This window comes from Vulpes vulpes, chromosome 3 (genome assembly GCF_048418805.1).
Source record: "Vulpes vulpes isolate BD-2025 chromosome 3, VulVul3, whole genome shotgun sequence".
NCBI lineage: Eukaryota > Metazoa > Chordata > Mammalia > Carnivora > Canidae > Vulpes > Vulpes vulpes.
Genome location: NC_132782.1, coordinates 5,863,244 through 5,887,052, shown reverse-complemented (window position 1 = coordinate 5,887,052; position 23,809 = coordinate 5,863,244). Strand labels below are relative to the sequence as shown.

The 23,809-nt window shown below is 50.4% G+C and overlaps 1 protein-coding gene and 1 pseudogene across 8 annotated transcripts in view; both read right to left on the bottom strand.

Annotated features, from left to right (window-relative positions):
* Window positions 1-588: 588 nt before the first annotated feature.
* Window positions 589-23,809, bottom strand: part of TANC1 (tetratricopeptide repeat, ankyrin repeat and coiled-coil containing 1) — a 226,500-nt gene continuing 203,279 nt past the window's right edge. For all 8 annotated transcript variants that reach the window (XM_072751614.1, XM_072751620.1, XM_072751622.1 and 5 more), the window contains 8 exons: window positions 13,280-13,413; window positions 11,173-11,296; window positions 10,678-10,853; window positions 7,876-8,008; window positions 6,590-6,681; window positions 4,502-4,648; window positions 3,835-3,935; window positions 589-3,353 (listed from right to left, as the gene is read on the bottom strand). In XM_072751614.1, the coding sequence (XP_072607715.1) occupies window positions 2,228-3,353; window positions 3,835-3,935; window positions 4,502-4,648; window positions 6,590-6,681; window positions 7,876-8,008; window positions 10,678-10,853; window positions 11,173-11,296; window positions 13,280-13,413 (2,033 nt within the window). In that variant the 3' untranslated portion in view covers window positions 589-2,227. The remainder of the gene's footprint in view (window positions 3,354-3,834; window positions 3,936-4,501; window positions 4,649-6,589; window positions 6,682-7,875; window positions 8,009-10,677; window positions 10,854-11,172; window positions 11,297-13,279; window positions 13,414-23,809) is intronic.
* On the bottom strand, window positions 18,335-22,261 carry LOC112916487 (chromobox protein homolog 3 pseudogene; annotated as a pseudogene).

Below are 23,809 nucleotides of genomic sequence, written 5' to 3'. Positions count from 1 at the left end.
TTAACCCCTAAGTTTTAATATATGGCTTTAAAGGAGGACTGCAGATACTTTAGTCAGCCTTACAGCCATCCCCAGACAGGATCCTGCAGGAGTCTTAGGGGATATCCTGACTCAAGATTCCACATCAGGGTTTTATCACAGTACAGCCCAGTCTGATGTTCACTTGCATTCCCACTACTCTGAGACGGATATGTGGGTATAATGTATGCACCCTTTTAACTGAAAGACCATACAAATGTGAAGAACGTTTATAATCAACACAGTGCTCGGTGAATTGCCAAAGTGTTTTAAAGAGTTATACTACTGAAGGTACCTGTTTCCAGGAAAAACAGACCCCAAGATTTCTGGAACAGGAATTCTGTTTCAGGCACAAAGGACTAATGCTAACCATTGAATGTTCTGGGGTATCTCGAAGCTTCACACTTTTTCTGAAATTATCAAATGAAGTTAAACATGTGTCTGATATTACTATAAAAATAGACTTTTCACTATTTTCTTTAGGGTAACAAGATCACCCAGGAGTAAGCGAAGGCAGATTGCTGTCATCAGGACAGTCTCTATCCGTTGTTTCATTTAATACAAAACAAACTCTATTAATATTCTTTATTCCATATGGAAAAGTACAGTAGTTGTGCAGAAACAAAACTACATAACAAAAGAGTAAGACTTTCACAAATATTAAAGAAAACAATGAACAATAAATAAGCCATAGTACTTATAGCAAAACTCACAGAAAGCCTAAAAAAAAAAAAAAGATAAAGCTGTACAAAGTACGCTGTACACACTCAGAAAAAAAGGTTGAAGAATGACACCAGATTTCCTATTCGTACAAAACCATGATGATGCTTATATTCGTTTTTAAAACATTCTGTAAATATAGAACTTCCTTCTCCCCAATTCTAGAAAATAAATTTCACATCCCAACATATAAAACAACTATACTCCCACCTCTCTCAATTTAGCATTTTAACATCCTCCAATAGCGCACCATTTTCATATAAAAATACCTTTAAACCAAGGTTCATTCCTGTACCTTATCTTTACAGATGAATAATACATCAGCTTGGACTTAAGTAGCACCTCAAAGGTGTTCATATAAACGAGATAAAGTGCTGTTACTGGTATACTGTTAACATGCCATAATAATACATCGTTCAGTGCAATAACCAGCATGAATGAAGCTTACAAAGAACATGCAAATACATGAGCTTTTTTTTTATGATTAAGTATTTGAAAGTCATATTTACAAAGTCTGAATACAAGTTGGCTATTTAATATGTACAACACGTGACTATAAAGTAATGATTGTGTAATGAAGCAAAAGCAACAACCAACCATACCTTAACTGTCCAAATCAAATACTGTCCTTAAAGGACCCTGGAACGCTTGTTCCAGGAGTGCGACACCTGGTAAAAGCAGTGTGGGAACCAGCTGAGAGCTTATTTACATACCCGAGAGAATGCGGCGTTCCTAGTGTTTAGCCTAGATCCAACCTGACCGTCAATCATGATTCCAAATGGCTTACACTGTTTCCAAACATTAAAAACACCATGAAGTGGGAATATAGTTCCAAAAAAGGCGCTATAAAAATATTTTTGAGAAGAACCATAACATGGAACCAAACGTTTAATCCTCTTAGGGAAACTACTACAAAGGGAACAGTATTTGGATGTCCTCCTCTTTCGCTAAAACAAAACAAAAACAAAAACGGAAAAAAAAATCACCTATATAACTTTACAGTCACACATTCAGCTAGAAACTTTTATATATTTGTATATAAAAATTGGGATTTGACTCCATGGAACGGAGACTTGGAAGTTCCATCTGCTCCAAGGTCCATCATCCGGGCGAGGCCGCGCCAGGAGTGAGGCCGGTCCTCTAGGGAGTATCAGGCTCCGACCGCACGGCAAAGGCTGGGGGGGGCGGGGGGGGCGGGACCAAACCAGCTCGGGAGAGAAGCGGGAGCTCATGTCTCAAGTGTCCAGCTCCGGGCGCGGCTGACGACAGCTTTTAATTCTCCTCGGCATTACTCACGGTGACTATTTGTCAGAGAAATTTTATTCCACATTTTAAATAGACCCAGGGCATCTGGTCCACCACCACCCCACCCCCAGGGGAAAAAGAAAAAAGAAAAAAAAAAAAAAAACCACGCTGAGGTCGTTTCTCTCATGAAGACCTTCGCGCCGCCACGGGGAGCGGGAGCGGGAGCGGGAGCGCCGCGGCCCGGTCACACGTTGGACTCTATGAACGGCCGCTTCGGCTTCGCCGAGGGGAGGTGGCTCCTGCGGGGCTCGCTGCCGACGCGTGGCTGCGCGCAGGCGCCTTCCTGGCACGGGGCGGGGGCCGCCTTGGGGGCCCGGCTGTCCGCGCGGCGCGCCGGCCCCGGGCGGGGCTGCTCCTCCGGCTCCCGGCCCTGCGCCAAGCCGCGGACGCCGCCGCCCGGGGGGCCGGCGCTCAGGGCCTGCAGGCCGGCGGCGGAGGCCGCGAGCGCCAGGAGCCCGTCGGGCAGGGCCCGGGCGCGCGGCGCGGGGTGGCCCTGGGGCTGCGACCGCGCCGTCTTGTCCGTGACGCCCATGAACGGCGTGCTGCGCGGCCGGGGCTCGGCGGGCGGGGGCGCGGGCGGCGGGGGGCCGGCCGCAGGCTCTCGGGCCCGGGCCTCGGGGCCGTCGGGGAGGCCGCCGCCCGAGGCCAAGCTGCTGGTGGAGCCGCACATCTTGACGCTGCCGGACGGAGAGCCGGAGGAGCCCGAGCTGGCGGCCGAGGCCGCGTGGCTCCCCGGGGCGGCGGGCGCGGGCGGCAGGACCCGCTCGGCAGCCCCTGCGGGGCCGTGGCCCGGGCCGCTGCCGGCGGGAGCGAGCTGTGTGCCCGCCTGCGCCCTGGCGCCCGCGTGCGGCCCGGTCCTGACGATCTGCGCCTGGCGGGCGGCCGGCGGCACCAGCCCCGGCGGCGCCACGGCCTCCCGCGGGGCCCGCCCGCCTCCCTGCCGGCCGCGCGGGGACGCGGGCCTGACCCTGCGCTGCAGCCCCTCCTGCAGGTTCCGGATGTAGGGCGACGGGCCGCGCGGCGGCGCCTGGGGCCTGGGCGCCAAGGGCGGGGCCGCCCCCGGGGCCCACGCGGCCTCCGCGGCCTCCAGGTCCAGGTCCAGGGCCGCGGGCCCGCCGGCCGCCTCGTCCTCGGCCTCGGCCTCGTCCGACCCGGGGGCAGCGGCGGGCGCGCCCTGCGGCCTGTGCTGCGGGCCCCGGTGCAGCTGCCTGCACTCCTCCTCCACGCGCGCCAGCAGCCGCCGCACCTCCTGGTTGGCGGGGCACAGCCTCCCGGCCTCCCGCAGGTCCGCCAGCGCCGCCGCGAACTGCCTTCGGGGCAGAGGAGACGCGGTCACTCGCCGCCCCGGCCCCGCGGCGCCCCGGTGGGCGCGCTTCCCGCCCGGGAGCGGCGGCCGGCACCCTCGCGGCCCCCCCGCCGCCCGCTCCAACGTCGGGCCGCCGGGTCCGCGGGACGGATGGACCCCGGAGCGCGGGGCGGGCGCTGCTCCCGGGACGCCGCGACCGAAGCCAGCGCAGCCGTTGCTGACGCCGTCCAGGCCCGGCCCGCGGAAGCTCCGATTCAGTATCAAGGGATTCAGTATCCCGGGATGGGAGGCCCGGGAGGCGCCGGAGGCCGCTGGAGAGCCCGCGAGCCCCGCGGCCAACCCGAGGTCAACCGGAAGCCAACCCGAGGTCAACCGGAAGCCAACCCGAGGTCAACCCGAGGTCAACCGGAAGCCAACCCGCGGCCAACCCGACCCCGACGCCGCACAGGGCAGAGGCCTCGCGGGCGCGGCCCGCCCCGACCTACCTGCTGTTTCTCTTGGCCCTCGCCCTGGCGTAGAAGGCTTCGTAGGACTGCGGCTTCAGCTCGAGGGCCTTGGAAGCAAATTCTTCGGCCATGCCGAAGTCCTAGCGTGGACAATAAACACGGTCAGGGCCCGCACGGAGGGGCACCCTCAAACCTCGTTCCCCGGTCAGGAGGCAGCTAAACCCTAACAGTGTCTTGAGAAGAATCCAGGAGAGAAACGGAAACTGACGGCTCAGGGCGGGGGCACGGCAAGGGCCGGTGGTCGCGGCGGGGCGGGCCGGGGCGGGGCCGCAGGAGGAGGAAGTACTGAATCGAGTCCACTGGTTACGGTTACCGGCTCGTCACCGTCACCGATTACCCGGTTGCGGGCACCGCCTCTGAGCAAACACACCCCACGCCAGGCGGACGGGAGGGCGCGTGCTCAGCCCGGGCACCCTGGCCTTCTGCTCGGCCCGGCCTAGGCGGGGACCGGACCCCCAGCGCATGTCCCAGCGCCTCGGGAGCCGCGTCCTGGCAGCGGTCCCCCGCCCGCCCCCGAGAGAAGCGGCTCCCCGCAGGCCGTGTCCAGAGGATGTGCCCACAGATGCCCCGGGAGCCCCGGGACCGGGGCGGGCTGGCCTAGGCCAGCGGCAAACACTCCAGGCACAGGCCGCGGCTCAGAGCTTACGTTTGTTTTTCTCCGGCAGCGAGACAAGTTGAGATAGAGAGAAACTCTGAGTTCATTGAACGGTCGCATGTCCTCTCCGAATCCTTCTCGAGGAAACTTCCTTAAGGCGTACTGGTACCTCTGGGCCGCCTCTTTCATCTTCCCTTTCTAGGAACCAGAAAGCAAAGAAATTGAGCCTTTTCCTGATGTTCCAGGAGGAACAGGCTCCCCCAGGGCCACCACGGCCACCAGGGCACGCGGGTCCCCGCTGCCCAGCACAGGCTCACTGTCCTTGCGGCTTCTGGCCTCGGGCTCGGGAAGGAACACAGGTTTTCTAGGAAGCAGCCCATATGTTGCCAAATTGATAACTATTAATACAACAGATTATCCTGTATTTTTTATTTTTTATTTTTATTTTTTTTTTGAGAGAAAGAGAAAGAGTGCACAGGAGCAGTGGGGATGAAGAGAAAGGGAGAGAGAATTTTAAGCAGGCTCCACGCCCAGCACGGAGCCCAACTCCAGCCCATCTCCAGACCCTGAGATCATGACCTGAGCCAAAATCAAGAGTCGGCGGCTGATCTGAGTCACACAGTGTCCCTGTTAATATATTTTTGAAAACCATTTCAGAAATGATCTGTCTCCTACTGATGCTTTAATGCTAAGTGTACTAGAAATCAGATGAAGAAATGATACGGTTCTCAAGGCAAGTACGGTCTTGTGGAGAAACCTAGAGCTCGCTGTAGAATCATAATTTTTCTTTGAAGAGGAACTAAAGTACAGGCTTTAAAAATCGAACAGCACTGCACGTCATTTTCAAGGCTAAAGAAATCCATTTGCTCAGTCAGTTCCATGGCACAGCAGGTATGAAGTCTGTTGAAAATGGCCTGGTATTTCTAACATAATTGCCTACCAAAATTCATATTAAAACCACTTCAAAGACACAACAACACACACTCTGAACTCAATTTCAAAAGGATTCTGAGCCAGAAACCCTGCTGGGTTGTGCTGGATGCCTACTTATTTGTTATTATTAAAAAAAGAAAAGGAAAAAACTAAATGTAGCCCGTGCAACAGCCTCCTGTGAAAGGATTAATTAAAGTGGTCATAATGCAGGTTTTGTGTTTTGTTTTCAAAACACCTGACTGTCTCATCACAGACCTGGAAAGAACAGTGATTCACACATTAATGGCCTGAGCATCTCCCTAAACCAGGAGTGAGCGAACTACAGCTTCCCGCCAACCCTGGCCTGCCACCCGTTTGTACAATGCAGTCTGACTGGGACACGGCCACATCCATTCGTTCATGTGTCACCTGTGGCTGCTTTCATGCCCCCGCAGCAAAGCGAGGGAGCTGTGACAGAGACCACATGGCAAAGCCTAACATGTCTGCTGTCCGGCCTTTTACAGGAAAGGTCTGCTGACCTCTGAGCTATAAGGTCTTATTTTGGAAATTTCACTTTTAACTTTAAAATTTTTAGTTTCAAATTAGTTAGTCCTTAAATTTATTTCCATTTCTTTTTCTTTTTCAAGATTTTATCTGAGAGAGTAAGAGAGAGAGTGAAACCACAAGCAGGGGGAGCAGGAGAGGGAGAGGCAGGCTTGCCACTGAGCAGGGAGCCCAACGTGGGGTCTATCCCAGGACCTGGGGATCATGACCTGAGCTGAAGGCAGATGCTTAACCGACGGAGCCACCCAGGCATCCACATATTTCCATTTCTAAGAGAAAATGGTGAAAAAAAGTCAGTCTCCTGAGTGAGTATTATTTATTCCTTGGTCATCTTAAGTAAAGAAAGCTCTGGAAACTGTTCCAAATTGCAGACGCTAAAGGATGTTAAAACTAAGTTAATAGTCGTAGGAGACTTAACGATTCTTTTTTCCTGAAACGTCTCCTGAGCGTCCCTTTCCCGTGTGTCTACGACCCGGTGCACAAAGGCTCTCGTGCCCGAGGCCGCTCTGCCTCACACCAGGGCTGCTGCCTCAGTCACAGCCGCAGAAGTAGCGGCCCCCACGGAGCGCCTCCCCGAGCCCGGCGACGGTCGGTCCGGCCCCCGCCAGGCCGAGGGACTGCTCTTGGGCTGTCCGGGGGCGGGGGCGGGGGGAGACCACTTACTTTGTACATCATGTTTCCTTCCTCCATCAATTTCTGTAAAAGTATAATCAGAATGTCAGGCTTGGAAGTAGCCATCGCCCAGGCGGCATTTCCTGCAAAACAAAGACGCATTCAGGGGCGCAGCGGCGCTCCAGCCGGAAGGAGGTCGCGGCTTCTGAGCCCGAGCGCAGCGACGGTCACCAATGGTGGCACAGTGTGTCCTGCAGCCTCCAGACAACAGTGAAGTGGAGGGGACGGAGTGGCCCCCAGGGAGCTGGTCTCTCTTCAAATCTGCCTCACGCTGAACCACCAAGCGCCTGGGAGGGAGGCTGGACCGGACACACCTGCGACTCCAGTGCGACGTGCGCTGGGAACCGAGGCATCGGAGCAGCCATGCCCACCCCCCTCAGTTAAACCCAGCTTCCCGGCAATCTCCTCGGCTTCCTGCGGGAACCCTGGGGCTGGGGAGTGGAGGGTGTTCTCAGGCGGGCTCTGGCCCATCCCCCCTGCACCAGGCCCGCGTCCCTACGGCTCACAGCCCGCTCAGCGCGGCTGAGATGCTGCTTCAAAAGAGCAGCATCGGGAGCCACCTGCTCCGCCTCGAACACGGACTCTGCCGAGCCTTAGCACCCTCGGGAAACTATCCACCCCAGCTGTGCCTTGGTTTCCCCCTGTGTAACATATGCCGGGGTGATCACTACCTGCCAAGAGCCCTCTTCCGGTTGCTCTGTACCCACACATTCTGAGTGGGGGGGTCAATTCTGACCAAACACACAGAAGGGGCTCCCCACACACAACAGTACCTCCTGCCCCATCACGGTCCTCAAGTGACCCCCATCCTGTTTCCAGTAAATCCCGTGGCCTTTCCTCCACAGAACTGCTGGGGCTGCCAGTGCCCTACCCGCCCGACTGGGACGACTCCGGGACAGTGGTTCCCACACTCAGCTGCTCAGCAGAGCCACCCACATTCTTAACCATGATACCTGCCCCCCGACCCCCCCAAAAGATGAACGGCACGGCCCCCTGCCCTGCTCCTGGGCACTCCTAATGCCCTACAATTCTAGACTGTCCTTCAACACTGGCTGCTGCTTTCTACCCACACTGCAGTGATAATGTTATGAACCACTTAAGCATTTTGGACAACTGTGATCAAATGAGCCTTACAGAGGAGGGAAAAAACACAATCTCTAAGCACCTGACATCTTACTTCTTAATCTAGGAGCAGGTAAGTCTCTAACGGTCCCCGACATACTTTAGAATCTGAGGGTAAACCCCCGTCCTGCTGCCTAAACGGGGTATTTACTGACCTAATTTGGCTCCTTTTCTCAGCAGTGTAACCACTACAGATGTGTTTCGACAACCGATGGCTCTGTCCAAGGGGCGCATGCCGCTGTGGTCCACGTGCTCGATCACGGCTCCCTTCTCAACCAGATACAGGACCTGTGGTGGGAGAGACAGAGCCCTGAGGGGTCGCTGCAAGAGTGCCACACACCCACCCACCTCTGCATCCTGGGGAGGTGCTGGCAGTCTTAGCTTTACTGAGATCCTCTACACCTCTGGCCATTAAGGATCCTAATGTGAAATAAAGCTGACAAGAAACAGAGGAGCTGCAATCTGTCGCTAAAACCCACTCTATTAGCATGAGGAAGGCGGGTGAACACTCCCAGGGATAGACATGTTAGGTACATGCATCCATATACCACAGATGAGTACATGCACATCCACTTCCCGGGCCACAGAGATGCCACAATCATCTTTTCGTCTCCAATTACTTAGGAGGCAGACTTCTGCAACAGCTTCAATGAGCTGGCAGGCTACAGCAATGGGCACTTCAGAAACACTCAGATCCACAGTGCCTGGGTACAGCAAGCTGGAGAAGCTTGCAGCTTGAGATCAGATAAACCCAATTATAACTCACTTTAAGGCTTAGGAAAGACCCTCAATTATTGGGTATGTAAAGAGGCAAGATTTGAGACCATGGTACATAGACTGATTTGATATAGTATGAAAGCAGTCACTTGGACATACAGAACACAGAGGAAAAAAAAAACACTTTGGCTACTCAAATTGTTCTATTCACTAGAAAAGAAGTCTCTAGCCAGCTTAGATTTTCATGTGAATCTGTTAGTCCACCAGGTGTTCAAAATGCCACTAGAGGGATTAATATCCATAATATATAAAGAGTTTCTACAACTCAATAAAAAACCCAAATAGCTCAATTTTAAAGCAGGCAAAGGATGTGAAGACATTTCTCAAAAGATGACATAAATGGCCAACAAACAAATGAGAAGAAGATGTCCAACATCACTAATCATCAGGGAAATGCAAATGAAACCTATAAGATATCACCTCCTACCATTAAGATGGCTGCTATCAAAAGGAAGGAAGGAAAAAAAAAGAAGAAAAAGAAAGGAGAAAGGGAGGGAGGGAGGGAGGGAGGGAGGGAGAGAGAGAGAGAGAAAGAAAGAAAGAGAAAGAAAGAAAGAGAAAGAAAGAAAAAAAAAGAAAAGAAAAGAAAAGGAAAGAAAAAAAAGAAAAGAAAGAAAGAGAGTGTTGGAGAGGATGTGAAGGAACAGGAACCCTTGTACATTGTTGATGGGAATGTAAAATGGTGTGACCGCTCTAGACACAATATGTAGGTTCCTCAAAAAAATTAAAAACAGAACTATCGTTTGATCCAGCCATCCCACTTATGGGTACATACCCAAAACAATACAAATAGATTCTGAAGAATTTTCAGGATCTTGAAGATATCTGTGTGCCCATGTTCGTAAGTGCACTATTCATAACAGAGCTGGGAGCAACCCAAATGTTCACTGACAGATGAAATGATTAACACAATGTGACATACACTTACAACGGAATATTCTTCAGCCTCAAAAAGAAAGGAAATCCCAGACCATGCTACAACAGGGATGAACCTTGTAGACATTAAGCTAAGTGAAATAAACCAGTTACTAAAGGACAAATACTCTAGGACTCCACCTATATGGTGGCTCCCAGGGACTGGAGGAGAGAAATGAGGCCTTCTTTAATGGGTACAGAGTTTCAGTTTTACAGGACAAAGTGTGGACATTGAAGTATACTAACACTATTGAACTCTTAGAAATGGTTAAGATGGTAAATTTTATGTTGTGTTTTTTTTTTTAAAAAAAATTACACTAGAATGCTAAGCTCCTTCCCTGTTCCCTAATGCAGATACACTAGGACCTGGTAAGGTAATATATGCTGAAAAATAAAAGTATAGATATGTGAGGTTTAGTTACACGGCTGTTTTTGAAAATCGACATGAAGTTAAGTACAATTTACACCATCCAGGAAATTGAGACCATTTAAACCCAACATCACTGCCTTCTAAAAGCATCAAGGCTCAGACGTGCAGGGTGAGGACAACTTCTGCTCCAAGTTCCCCGGCTTCCAGCAATGCAGGATCTGTCTTCCCTGGCTAATCTGCACATGAAACATATTTAATTCTTCAAAAATGGTAACTCTCAAGGAGTCGAACATTCCTTTAACACCTGCTTGGAGCCTGGGACATGGAACCCGACAAAGGCATGGTTTCTGCACGGAAAGACATTTTGTGGTTCTTAGCTTATTCACGTTTTGCCCCTTCTTATCTCAGACTCGGGCATGTGGCAAAGAGATAAACATAGTGCCCTGGGCATTTTATATTATTTCTAGACAATGCCACATCCATTTAAAAACAAGCCAGATAATTATTTCACTAGTAATTTCCTATATACATGGAAAAAGCGATTTTTAAATGCTCTGTACAGGAAATCTCATTTATATGGGTTCCTAGAAGAAAATAAAACTATATATGCATGTGTGTATACATAGTCAATTATGCATCTGCTGTAGACACAGTCTGTAATCGTGTATCTTGAAGGTTTTGAGAGTCTATTAAAATCTTCATACTAAAGTTCTAGAACAGACTGCATGCCACACAATAAGAGAAAAAAATGAAAGCTACAACACAGGATGCTCATACACACTGACCACACTCAGACACGGCCTCACACACCCCCGGGAATGGTTGGACCCCCGACTTTCTCTGTGGCACAGGCCCGGCGCGCAGGTGGACAGCGCGACCACCCGCGGGTACCTACGGTCTCTGCGTCACCGTAGAAGGCGGCCAGGTCCAAGGGTGTGCGGCCGTTCTTGTCTGTCTGGTCTATCTCGGCTCCCTCCTCAACCAGAAATCGGACCACCGCTCTGTGACCTTTCAGACAAGCCCAGCTTAAGGCCGAAAGACCTTCTTTGTCCAGAGAAGAAAGGGCAGCACCTGAAAAAACAGCCGGTTCACAGAACATGAAGTCGGTGAGACAAAGCCCAGAAGCAAACGGATTCACATCCGCCAATCCCTGTGTGGACCCGCGGCAAGCAAGCCTAGGAACTCTGGGGCTGGCAAAGCGATCACCACTGTTGACGCGGAGTAATGGGTATGTACACTCACAACCTATTCTGGTACTTGCCTGTAAATCAGAAAATGACTAACAAAGGGACTTTTCAAACTCGAATCAAAAAGTACGGTCATGGGTCTGGCAAAGCTCTTGGCTTTGTCCATCTGAAAGAAACCTCTGCAGGGGCTCCCATGCTGCTACCTTTGGAAAGGAGGAATTCCACGGTGCTCAAGTGTCCTTCACAAGCGGCCACCATGAGGGGCGTCCGGCCCTGCTTGTCACTTAGGCTCACATCACAGCCGCGGTCCAAAAGCAATCTAACGATCTGAAAGAAACACTTGGAATTACAATCTCTCTGCTCCATTTCAGATCTTGTGCTCTCTATACCAAGGGCAGATTTTTCTACACCTAAAAGCAGCAAAGGGTTCTCTTCTTCAAATGCCTGAGTTGTGGGATTTGTAGGGCTTGTGAAATCTTTCCATTGTATTCCTTTGAATAGAATCTTCTTGCAAATATATATTCTTTTTCTGACCTGCCCAATTCATTACTATACCTATAAAACACACACACACACACAAGGCATAACCGGGCACGGAAAGGGGAGATCCTAAGCACGACCAGACAGCCGCAACGGGGCATATGGGATAAGTGAGCAGAAGGCAAGGAGGGGACAGAGGTCACGGGCCCCGTGGTGGTGTAGCAGCTACACCCCGTAGGAGGCACAGGCTGCAGGAAAGCATTCACCCACCCCACACCCCCAAGCAATCTGCTTTTCTAAGCTTCGGGCTTAGTGGATGGCTTGACCTTCACAGCAGGCAGTTTTTAGCAAAGCTTCCTGGAAGAGATTCCCAGCCTCAGAACTGTGCCTTCAACCAGCGCACGGTGAAAAGGCTGGCGAACAAAACCAAAGAGCCAGAGAGGCGCCTCATACGACCACCTTCCCAGTGTGAGGGGCTTTATGTAGGGGGTGGGCCACAGTCTCCAGCCCTCTGGCGCGGTGTTTGGTACATGGCCTCAACAACTAAAGGTGGCATATTCCCATTGCTTTCTTGTTCTTGATACACTGACAAAAGCTTTCCAAACCTCGCCATGACTTAGGAATATTGAGACCAGGAGAGAGGATTAGCGAGGGCATCATACGGTGTGAGGGTCACAGGGAGCAGATGGCAGAAACCAAGCTCATGGAAATGGAACTGAAAAGCCAAAATCTTGGTGGTGAGCGCTTGTAGCTCCTAACAATGGGACTAGCAAGAGGAAGTCACATGATTCCATGATGTAAAATTGGGTCTAGAAAATTCTTCCTATGATAGATGTGGTAAGATCTGTTTTTTGTTTGTAGCTTGTGTGGAACCTGATGCCAGGCATGGCGTAGAGTCCATGGCCACTGTTCACAAAATGAATGAATGCCTGAAGTCTCAAGGATCCCCTGCTCCCTTGAATTAAGGCAACAACAGGTAACTCCCTAGTAAAAGAAACCAGCCAGATGGGGCGCCTGGGTGGCTCAGTCGGTTAAGCATCCGACTCTTGGTTTTGGCTCAGGTTGTGATCTCAGTGTCCTGGGATCGAGCCACACATTGGGCTCTGCATGCAGCAGGGAGTCTGCTTGAGAGTCTCTGTCCCCCTCTGCCTCTCATGCTGCGCTCTAATAAACATGTCTAGAAGGAGAGAAAGAAAGAAACAAACAAACCTGCCTGAATCACAGGGTTGGAGAAGAGAGAAAATGTTTTCTTTTTTCTAAGATTTATTTGAGGGAGGAGGAGTGTCATGTACACATGAGGGCAGTGGGGGAGGGGCAGAGGGCGGGGGTGAGAGTCTCAAGCACAGAACCCAACATGAGGCTCAAATCCCATGACCTTGAGATCATGACCTAAGCTGAAACCCAATGGACACCTAAGCAATTGTACCACCAAGGTGTCCCCAAGGTTTCCTTTTCTAGAGAGCACAACAGACACACTCTTCCTCCCAGTACGCTGGACAAATGGGTCACACAATCACGACAACAGGTGTGTCACACCAAGTCTTCTGTTACCATGACAGGGCCCGCCCGCTCCACTTCCCTCGCTGGGTACAAGGAAGCAGGTCTCGGCCTCCGCCGGCCCCCAACCTTGTTCCCAGTTACCAGCCTACAACGGCAGGCTGTGCTTGCCTGTCAGACGTTTGTGGTTATGGAGAACTGACGGCACAAGCAGAAGCCAAGTACAAGGAAAAGCCAGGGCTCAGAGGAGCCGCACTGGCCCCAGGGCAGATGGGCAATAGTGAACTCTATCCCACCCATCGTTTCCGAGGCCTTCCAGGGCACACCCAGTACCTGCCAATGCCCCTGGCGTGCTGCACAGAACAGAGGTGGGACCCCTCTCCTGTTGGTCCGGGACACAGCGGCTCCGTGCTCCAGCAGCAGCTCGCACACCTCCAGCTTGCCTCTTCCGGCAGCGGCCGTCAGGGCTAGGGGAAGGCCACAGGGAGGGGAGTCCGTTAGTGTGGGGTGGCTAACGGTGGCCACAAATTCTCACATGATCCTCCCACGGACAGGGAGGCGGCTGTGCATCCTCTCCCACCTCTCTGAATCCGCCTAGGCTCTGTGACGGCTTTGACCAATAGAACACACAAGAAATGACAACATGCCAGCGTCTGGGCCAAGTCCTGAGACGGGCAACTTGTGCTTCTCCCCGGAACATCCATGCTTGGAACCCAGCCGCCACGGCGGGAGGCAGCCCAAGCAGCGATACACTCACGGGGAGGAGAACCTAGGCCCGGGTGTGGTTCGCAGTCCAGGTGAGCGCTGCACAGCCAGCCAGCAGCCATCCGGCAAGCAGGTGTGCGCACCACCCTGGTAACGGATCCCCACACAGTCTGGCTACACCAGGTAAAGCAGGTGAGCAGACGTGAGCCATGCCTGCCAAGCCCAGTAGATTCGGGAGCTACTATATTTTTGTTTATTGTTTTATTTTGTTTTGGTTGTTTTCTCCCCATGGTAAGAGAACCAGAATATAGCTCAACACACATGCATCGATCAGAATTATGATCCAGTGCAGCCTCTTCCCTTAAAGGCATAAATTTCAATCAACAAGATCTAGCAATTGCTGACGGAGTCAAGGGCATATCAAATCATTCCTGTCCTTATCGAGTTTGGAATCTCTGTAACCAGTCAAGATTCTGAATTAAGAATGTCAAGAAAGCAAGAAAAGTGGATCAAATTGTAGGGGTTCTTGAGTGCTCAGGGGAACAGCCCAGTGAGACTCTGAGCAGTGAGTGGCCCGCTGGTAGCAGCAGGTTCTGGGGAAGTCAGCCGAGGATAAAACAAAAACAGCATGGAAGGAAAGAGAATACTCGAAAAGGTTCTCACGAGGCCCTCACATCAATGACTGTGCCTCCCCACCCCTCAGGTCATGATGCTTGATGGGGCTGGTGGAAAGAGGGGTTGAGTTACAAGGGGGTCCTCTGCTATATGCCACTTGTGTCATCATCCAGGAGAAAGGACAGTCATACATTTTGGGGACAATCCCAGGCCAGGATGACAAGCTTCAGTGGAGAAAAGGACAAGAAGGGGCTCTGGTGGGACGGTGACACCACAGGAAGGAGCATGTACGATACTGATGAGGAGGGAGGGAGCGAGAGTGATGCTGTAGCTCTGTTCCTGCTGCCCACCTGGGACGAGTCTGTTTTTTAAAGATTGTATTGATTTATTCATGAGAGACACAGGGAGGGGCAGAGGCCCAGGCAGAGGGAGAAGCAGGCTCCATGCAGGGAGCCTGATGCGGGACTCGATCCCGGGAGCAGGACCTGAGCCGGAGGGAGACACTCAGCCGCTGAGCCACCAGGAGTCCCCAATTTTGTTTTTATTTTTTTTCCCCCAATTTTGTTTTTAAATGCAGCCTCAGACTTCCAGTCTTCCAGCTCCCAGAATAGACCGGTGCTGCTACTAGTCAGGAGGACACCTCGGCATGAAAATGGGGGAAACGCAGGACTAGGCCCTCACAGGAGGCAAAGTGCAAACGCCGCGAAGAGGCCCCAGGTGACCCAGGTGACGGAGCGATGGGCGCACCCCCACGCCGCCGGGCGCCCTCTGGTCCCCGAGGTGCGTTCAGAGCAGCCGCGGCCGTCGCCAGGGCCTGCGTCTACAGGTCACGCCACCCCAGCAGCGGGGCACCGAGCATAGGGACAAGTGACACGCGGCAACACGAGGCACCGCCGTCCCGCCTTGGCGCAGTCTGAAGAGGCGAAGCACACAGGGAGGCAGGGCGCCGCGGCCAGAGCGGCCAGAGCGCAGACAGCGCCCGCGGCGCCTCCGGGGGAGCCCAGGGCTCACAGGCCCGGCCTTCCACGCGCACTCCCGTCCCCGCGTCCCCCTCAGACCCACCGCGGACAGCCGGCCGGGCCACAGCTCAACCCCCAGGAGCCACCCAAGCACAAGAACGTGAGCCTGACGCGTGGCTGAGGAGCCCCCTCACAAGGAGCGCCCCTCACACGGTGCCGGTGCCGGGGACGCAGTTCCGTCACCTCCGCCTCGGGCCCAGGGACGGCCTGGGCCGGGAAAGTGAGGAAGGTGGCAGGACCGTGAGCAAATGTGCCAGGCTGTCCCCCCCCACTGCTGCTCCTCTGCCACCTTCCTCCAGGTAGGGGTCACCCCCCACCTCAGGGGCCCGCAGCGACTCGAGGACAAAGGAGGGGACCCGCACACACGGGGCAGCCGGGCACACGACCAGCCGCCACGCAGGACGCCCTTTGAGGGACAGACCAGCGCCCGGGTGGCCGATGGGTCCGACGCGGACACTCCACGAGCTCCTGTTTGCCAAACAGCTCCACGGTGTCGGTGCAGCTCGGCGAAGGCGCAGGCGCCCGGGAAGGCCGCAGCCCGAGCGCCTGGGCAGCAGAGGAGAGCGCCGCGGGGCGGGCCTGGCTCGGGCTGGGTTCCCGGACGAGCCGCGCCTCCGGGGAGCAACTTCCCTCTGAGAGGAGAGCGCACGCAGCAGCGGCTGCGGGAGGGCCACATGCAGTCCTCTCCCGCACACCAAGGCCTAGCGAGGCGCTCCCGTCTCCCAGGGCCGCAGCCCGACAGCACCTGGGTGCCGCCTTCTACCCAGAGGGGGGATTTTTGCCCTCCTAGCTCAAAACCCGAGGCCAGAGGGCACCTCAGGCTCCAGCAGCCGCAGACCCGAGGCCACAGCATTCAGAAACAAGCACGACTGTTCCACAGTCAGCCACACACTTGATCGTCGGGCAAGACGCGGCTCAGGAATGCCAGCTCTGCCGCGGGGACGGCTGACCTCCAAGCTGACCCCAGACTCTAGCGGGGCTCGCTAGGAGAAAAGGGGCGGAAGGGAGGCAGGGGCAGTGGGCGCCCTGGCAGGGAGGCAAGGCCTGTCCTCTGGCCAATGGAATCTGGAGACGAAGGCAAAAAAAGACCTGGCATGAGACGGAGACTCTAAAATCAATGTGAACACATGGCACTTTCTAGGACTCAAATTGGGGACAATTTCGTTCACTCGCAAATTCCTTAACAAGATGGCATTTTTCTAATTAAATTCCCTCGAAAGCATCAATCATCTGACGATCCTGAATAAATGTACTCGGCAAAACTGTCCTGTTCTCAGAGCAGGAGATTTGTCACAACAGATGTTCATTTTAAGAGAACCCAATTGACTCTCAATGATACGAACTTATTGAAAACATCAGATACGGTTCTTTGTAAAATGGATCATTTGCAGGCATCTTTGACATATTCACGTTCTGTGGGCAAAGGTCTCATTTATATAAACTGTCAACTTGCCAGAACACAGTCATTCGGTAAACAGGGCTGTCTGTAACATTTTATGGCAGACCAGGCACAGGATGACCGGCCGGTTTGAACAATGAATGGTTACTGCCCTCCCCCCACCTCCGCCCACAAAGCTTTAGTCCCTAAATTTAGAGACTTTGAGAGAAGGGTGACAGGTCAGTGCACACAGAGGTTCCCACTTCGAGAAAGCAACCTTTTTTTTGTTTTCACTTAAAGGAATATAAAACTATTTATTGACCACTGTTTACCAGTATTTACAATAAAGTAAACAATATACAGTTGGATAACATCCTGACTACAAAGTTATTGTTTTTCCTGGTTTCTGCTTAACCAGTAATTCAAATACTGAGAAGATTGAGCCTACGTGTTAGGAATGAGTTGGGGTGAAGAAAAAACATGCAGGTCAAGAATTTGGGTTATAGAAGTCTGTCCACCCATTTATTCCAGCAGGTGCTAAATTGCCAACATTTCTAACCACCTGGTTATGATTAGGTTTCCATGAACGAAGTCTTAGACACTCCACGAATCATGACCTTTTAATCAATACAGCACAAGGATTTTCAATTTTTTTTTTAATTTTTATTTATTTATGATAGTCACAGAGAGAGAGAGAGAGAGAGAGGCAGAGACATAGGCAGAGGGAGAAGCAGGCTCCATGCACCGGGAGCCTGGTGTGGGATTCGATCCCGGGTCTCCAGGATCGCGCCCTGGGCCAAAGGCAAGTGCCAAACCACTGCGCCACCCAGGGATCCCGGATTTTCAACTTCTTGAAAAGAAATAGTTCACTAGAAGGAACCTTTAAATGTCCATTTAACTAAGTTTTGCTTACCTAATTAAAGTACACCAAAACTTGTCTAGTTTTGCCCTTTGGGTGGGAAGGTTGATGGTGGTGATTAAAATTTTCCTTTCAGGGATCTTGCAAATAAACTTGCATTTATATGACTGTAACTAGAGATATGGATTCTGATATGGCTGCTTTTAAGTTGTCCAATTTAAACTCTTTACATTATATTTAAATTGTCTAATTAATTACAAAATTTGAAAGGTTAAAGCTTCAGGAAAAATTTCAATGTAACTTTAAGTAATTTATCTCTTAAGTTGCTGAAAATGATAGCATCCCAGAAACATGGGCTTATCCATGGTTATAAAATGCTGCTTTTGTTTTGGTGAATGTTTCAAAAACAGCGAAAAGAAAACCATTTATGTATGTACTTTTAAAAGTACACACAAAAAGGCCCTAAACAAACAAAAAACCCAGAATGGTCCTTAGGCATATAGGAGTTAAACACAAATTCTGACTGAGTAACAACTATGAAGATTTCCCCCAACATTTAAAAAAGGTGTTCTCTAATGCAGGGGGATAATGTGCCATGGTCTCATATATTCTTTTCTGATAAAGGAAACGACTACAGAAAGCTTTTATTTGTTCAAAGTGACCAGTGCTATAGATGCAAAAAACCCCAACAACTCCCTCAATTCTACTTCAAACATATCAAACTTTTCATTAGAATGTTATTTCTTCAAACTGATAAATAAAAAAACAAAGACCCAGATTTTATTTATAAACATATAAATATGTATATATTTATACATATATAAAATATATATATATATTCCATATATATATACATATATACATACACACACACACACACACACACATACACACATAAAGCAACGCAAACAATTACTGAGCCTCATCTTCTGGACAAGAATGCCAAGTTAGTCTCTCTTCATAAAACACAATTACAATTTGAGGACACTTCCTATTTGCCTCTTTTGCCAGCCCCAAGTCTGCCTCATCTGAATCTTTCCATTTCATGAGAAACATGAATTCCCCACTGCCGTCTGTGGCACCAATTATTTGTTCAGGATCAAGACCTCGGGCAAAGCCTCTTGGTTCATCAGCATCATCTCTTTTCTTCTTTGATATGCTATCATCAGATTTGCTGTCAGATAAAGATTTTCTTTTCATACCATCTTTTTCTTTACTAGCTTTTTGAGAATTAAGAAGTGCAATTTAATTTTCTTCAGGTTCCCAAGTATTGTCAGCACCTGTAAACCCCTTCCACTTGAGCAAATACTCCACCTTCCCATTCACTACACGGCGGTCCAGTACTTTTTCCACCACAAATTCTTCAGGCTCCGCCTCTTCTACTTTTTTACTTTTTCCATCCTGTTTCTTTCTCATTTTTTGCAATGTAGTTTTGTGGGAGGCCATTTTTTATTACAGACTTGAAAAGCTATCATTCACCGCCTCACAGCTGCTCGGGATCCCGGGTCTACGGCGTCTCCACAACCTTCTCATACATTCGTTACCCACAGGGTGCCCACGGGATGCCCATGCTGCCCCCCGGGCCAGAGCACGAGAGCACAGTGGGCTGTACCTGCAGAGGGGCAGTGCTGCTGCCGAGCCGGCTGAGAGCAGACATGGACCAAGTGGCTGGTACACTTACGTTTATTGGTGCACTTGATTTACTGATATATTGGCTTTTCTACCTTTTATAGAAATGAGGCTAAGAGTAAAAAGACGAAAAGTGCCAACATTAGTTAAGAGACAGCAAGATTCTCATAAATGCCCTCTAGTTGCAACCAAGATGGAAACCATGGCATGTGCCAGAGGCAGCCTGACCCTCAACTGGAGGCTCACTGGACAAGCCCCACTCAACTGTAAAGGAGGAGAACGCAAGTAGAGCGCGCATGGGAAATGCTGGAAAACGCTCAGCTATTTTATCTGAAAGGTAAACTGTAATTAGAAATTTTAGGATTCCTTAAAAACTTTTTGAGAATGGCAGCCCCTTTCCCTTGTTTCCCAACAACTGACCGGTTATGATATTATGAGGGGGGCCTGCCCCGCGTCCCCCCGCCCCCTGCATTTGGCCTTGCTGTCCTCGGAGTCTGGGCTGTGGACGGGCTGGCCCCACGTCCTCTGCCTGCACGAAAGCAGCACTGCCTCAAACAAGAGCTAGGCAATGCCCCCTCCTCCACCTTCTAGGAATGCAGCTAAGATTTATGAAAGTCAAATCTCCCGGCCCTGCTTTTTGTCAGGCATTTGTTTCCATCATTGAGGAGGAGGGAGGGCTTCTGTTCAGAGAACAACTCCCCGGCAGCTATAAATTCTTCATCTCCACAGAGACCAGGTGGTTATTTGATCTAATCCTCAACAAGGTAAAGGGTAAAATGAAACACGAAAAAGATTACTCTTACTGAAAAATATCACTGCATTGGGAGACGAAGCCCTGCCAAGCTTCTGGCACCTCCAGTCTTGAACAAAGCCCTGCCGGGTGGGCTCGGCAACCAGCACTGACCAAACGCTCCAGCGGCCTAAGTCGTTGCTGGGAACACCATCCTGGTCCTGCCCCGGCCCCAGTGTTCTCTGCTTGCCAGAAGTCCCCCCGGAGGGCCTGTGGCAGCTGGGGTGGAGGGGAGGGCATCTGTGTTACCAGGCAACAGGTGGCAAGTGAACATCACACACACCGCTGCCGCCCCAGCACATGGTCCTGGCTCGCAGTGAGCTACCTATGGAGGTTAAAACAAGGCAGAAAGCAAATCTGAGGAGCCAGGATGCTCTTGACATGTCACAAGTTCTGTATAAAAACACTGCTGGTCCCCGTGCGAGGACTATCAGGAACCTCAAGTTGCCAAGGAATTCAATTAAGGAAACAAAATGTACAATCACCACAAAACAGGACTTCACATGTAACCGAAATCCATTTCCATCCCTCATACCTGCAAAATAATTGCAAAGTAACTAAGATTCTATCACTTAAACATTCATTTCAATAATCTATCAAGACCCAAAGTACAACTAAGTGACATTAAATATTAACAATCAATTTCTCACAACCCTGGCAGCATATTGCATCTCTGAACACTTATAATTGCTGAGCTCTGGCTAAAATACTGTGGGTGAGAGTTTTTATTTCATCTTGACAATAATCCTTTGAATTAGAGGACTGTTAGGTCCATTTTATTAAGGTGAAGGAACCAGAGCCAATCAGTATCGGTCAGGAATTAAGCCCAAACAGTTGAATGAACCTGGGTCCACACTTTCAAATTAGGAAGACCCTGACATATTTTAATATCATACAATGACGCCTATAAAATGCTTCCTACACTGACACTTCATGGCCCTTCTAAATTCATAAATTCATTTAATACACAACATAATTTTTTAAATTTTATTTATTCATGAGAGACAGAGAGAAGCAGAGACACAGGCAGAGGGAGAAGCAGGCTCCATGCAGGGAGCCCAACATGGGACTCGATCCCAGGTCTCCAGGACCAGGCCCTGGGCTGAAGGCGGCGCTAAACCGCTGAGCCACCCAGGCTGCCCTACGCAACGTAATTTTACGAAGTATCACTCATCCTAATTTTACAGAGAAGGAAAATAAGGCTCAGAGAAGTTCAACAGCTTGCCGAGGTCACACAGCCAGTGGAAGGCTAACCGCTAACTCCAATGCTGCTGCCTCCAGGAAGTCTCCTTTAAAAATATCCAATTAATCAAACAGACCATGAATGCTATGAATGTTGTTGTAGAGCAAGAGTGCCAGAAAGCACTTTTCTTCTCAGGAAGAATTGTTAAGCTTTCTCCCACAGACAATAAGAATAATCTACAATGACTGTGTTCCTTCCAAACTCTGGTCACATGGCATCCTAAGGCCAAAACAGCTCGATCTAGTAAACATTCAGGAATCCCGTGCTGTTCCCTTTGTCCTATTCCTGACTTTAGTTTTTTCTATTCTTTCATGTATTATTTCAAATAAGCCTCTTCAAATCCTTTGAGGAATAATGGGGACTATAAATAACAAATTCAATTTAAGAACAATTTCCTAAAACATGGACAACATAAATCACATTTCATACAGACTTTGTTCTAAAAAATCTATCAGAAGAACACAGCTTTTAACAGCTGTCACTTCTAAAGTATGCAGAGAATGCTCACATTTTGTGATAGATCCTCTTACACACCAAATTATTTCAGGCATGTATAATGTGTGGTTCTTCTCTCCTTAACGGGCTGGGAATGCGGGGAGGACAGTTATGTGCAGGACTCCATGCAGGGAGTCAGGGTTAAAGGGGGCATTTCCACAGAATTTTTTTTTTCTCCTAAAGATTTTATTAAAAAAAAAAAAAGATTGTATTTTTAATTTGAGACAAAGAGTGACAGAAAGCATGAGCTAGGGGAGGAGCAGAGGGAGATGGAGAAGCAGGCCCATTGCTGAGCAGGGAGTCCTACTGGGGGCTCCATCCTAGGGCCCTGGGATCAGGACCTGAGCCGAAATCAAGAGCTGGACACTTAAACTGACTGAACCACCCAGGCTCCCTCCACAGAAACATTCTATACAAGTTCACGTTCAGCCTAGAAGGAAAGAAGGAAGGAAGGGATTCAAGTATTCCAGTAAGAATTTGAAAGAAACAGGGGCGCCTGGGTGGCTCAGCAGTTGAGCATCTGCCTTCAGCTCAGGGCATGATCCCTGGTCCTGGGATCAAGTCCCACATCGGGCTCCCTGTATGGAGCCTGCTTCTCCCTCTGCCTGTGTCTCTGCCTCTATCTCTCTGTTTCTCTCATGAATAAATAAATAAAATCTTATAAAAAAAAAAAGAATTTGAAAGAAACAACTATGATTTTTCTGTGGAAGTGCACATGAACCAAGGATAGTCCTTCTAGGAGTGAAAGAACAGGCAACAGTGTAGGTGAAGATGCTGTAAGCTACCTGAATGCAGATGAGTACAAGTTTTAATGCTGGAAGCAGGATTTTTTGTTTTTATAGAACAGTTTGGAACTACTCAAAAGAAGGGTGGACTCCACACCCAGCAAAAGCAACATTTTGCAAGTGGTGAACAGAATTCCGGCAAGTGGTCAAGCTACCAGTTCATTTGCACCTGAGATACACTCTGTGGGCTTTCATCACGCCCCAGGCCTTCCCCCCACCTGCGGGCACACCCAGGTCAGCTGATTTCTGTGTCCTGTCAGTGGAGAGGAATGGCTCTCCACAGCACGCTCATGCCAGGGGAAACCTTCTGCTAGAGCCAGAAGACGACAGGGTAGAGACAAACTCGCCCCCTTAGTTCTTACCCTAAATCTCTCTCTACTTTAGGGTGACCTTCATGTCCACTTCCTTCCTGCCAGAGCCTGGGCTGGCCTCTCCTCCAGTGTCCTACATTACCCTGCTTTGTCCTTCCCCTTACAGGATCCTAGGTCATCCCACCCACCTCCTCTCCTATACCATCCAGGATCCTGGATTACCACCCTCATCCTGGGCTATCCCCTCCCCGCACCCACTAGGGTCCTGGGTTACCCCTCTGTCATGCTTTTAGGCCAAAAACAATCAAGAATTTCTATCTTTGTTTGGACTGACAAAATCTGAATTTCCACTAATCTTATGCACTTCCTTAAACACTAGGAGAAAGGAATGCCTTGACAAGGATTTTCCCAGCAACAGCCCTGGTAGGAGTCTCAGGATCTCCAAAAATGGACTCTTGTAGGTGGTACAACAGCAAGTCACTTCACTTTTCTCGACAGGATACATTTAGAAAAAGTCCTTGACACTAATTCTCCACATGCCCCAATAAGCAATGGACAAAGGCTTTTCCTTCCAGTCTCTCAGCTGAAAATCTGCTCTGAGATGTTCATACATACGCAAATGCCAAAATCAACCCACTAAGTTTAAATTTACTCTAAATTGGTACCAAGTAATAAGCCCTCCTCTCCCTAAAAAAATGTCAAGTAAAATTTGAATGAACAAAAGGTCATTTTTTAAACCAACAATAAGGCATCCTGTTCCCTGGGGTGTATGCACCTTATTTGGGGGCAGCCTTGAGTATAAGCTCAGCTGTCCGTGGCCTGGGGCCACCGGTGATTCAGAGCTCAAGGTCACCCCACCTCTGGGAGGGTGGGCAGAGCCACAGAGCGGGAAATTAAAGCAGTTCCAGGGAGACAAGAGGGAAACTTGGAAAACATCGACGATGCAGTACAACTCATTACCCAGCTTCATGGTCCAGTAAGGGAAACAGGTGAGTAGCCCCTCCCCCTAAGCACACACCTCCCCCCCCCCCAGC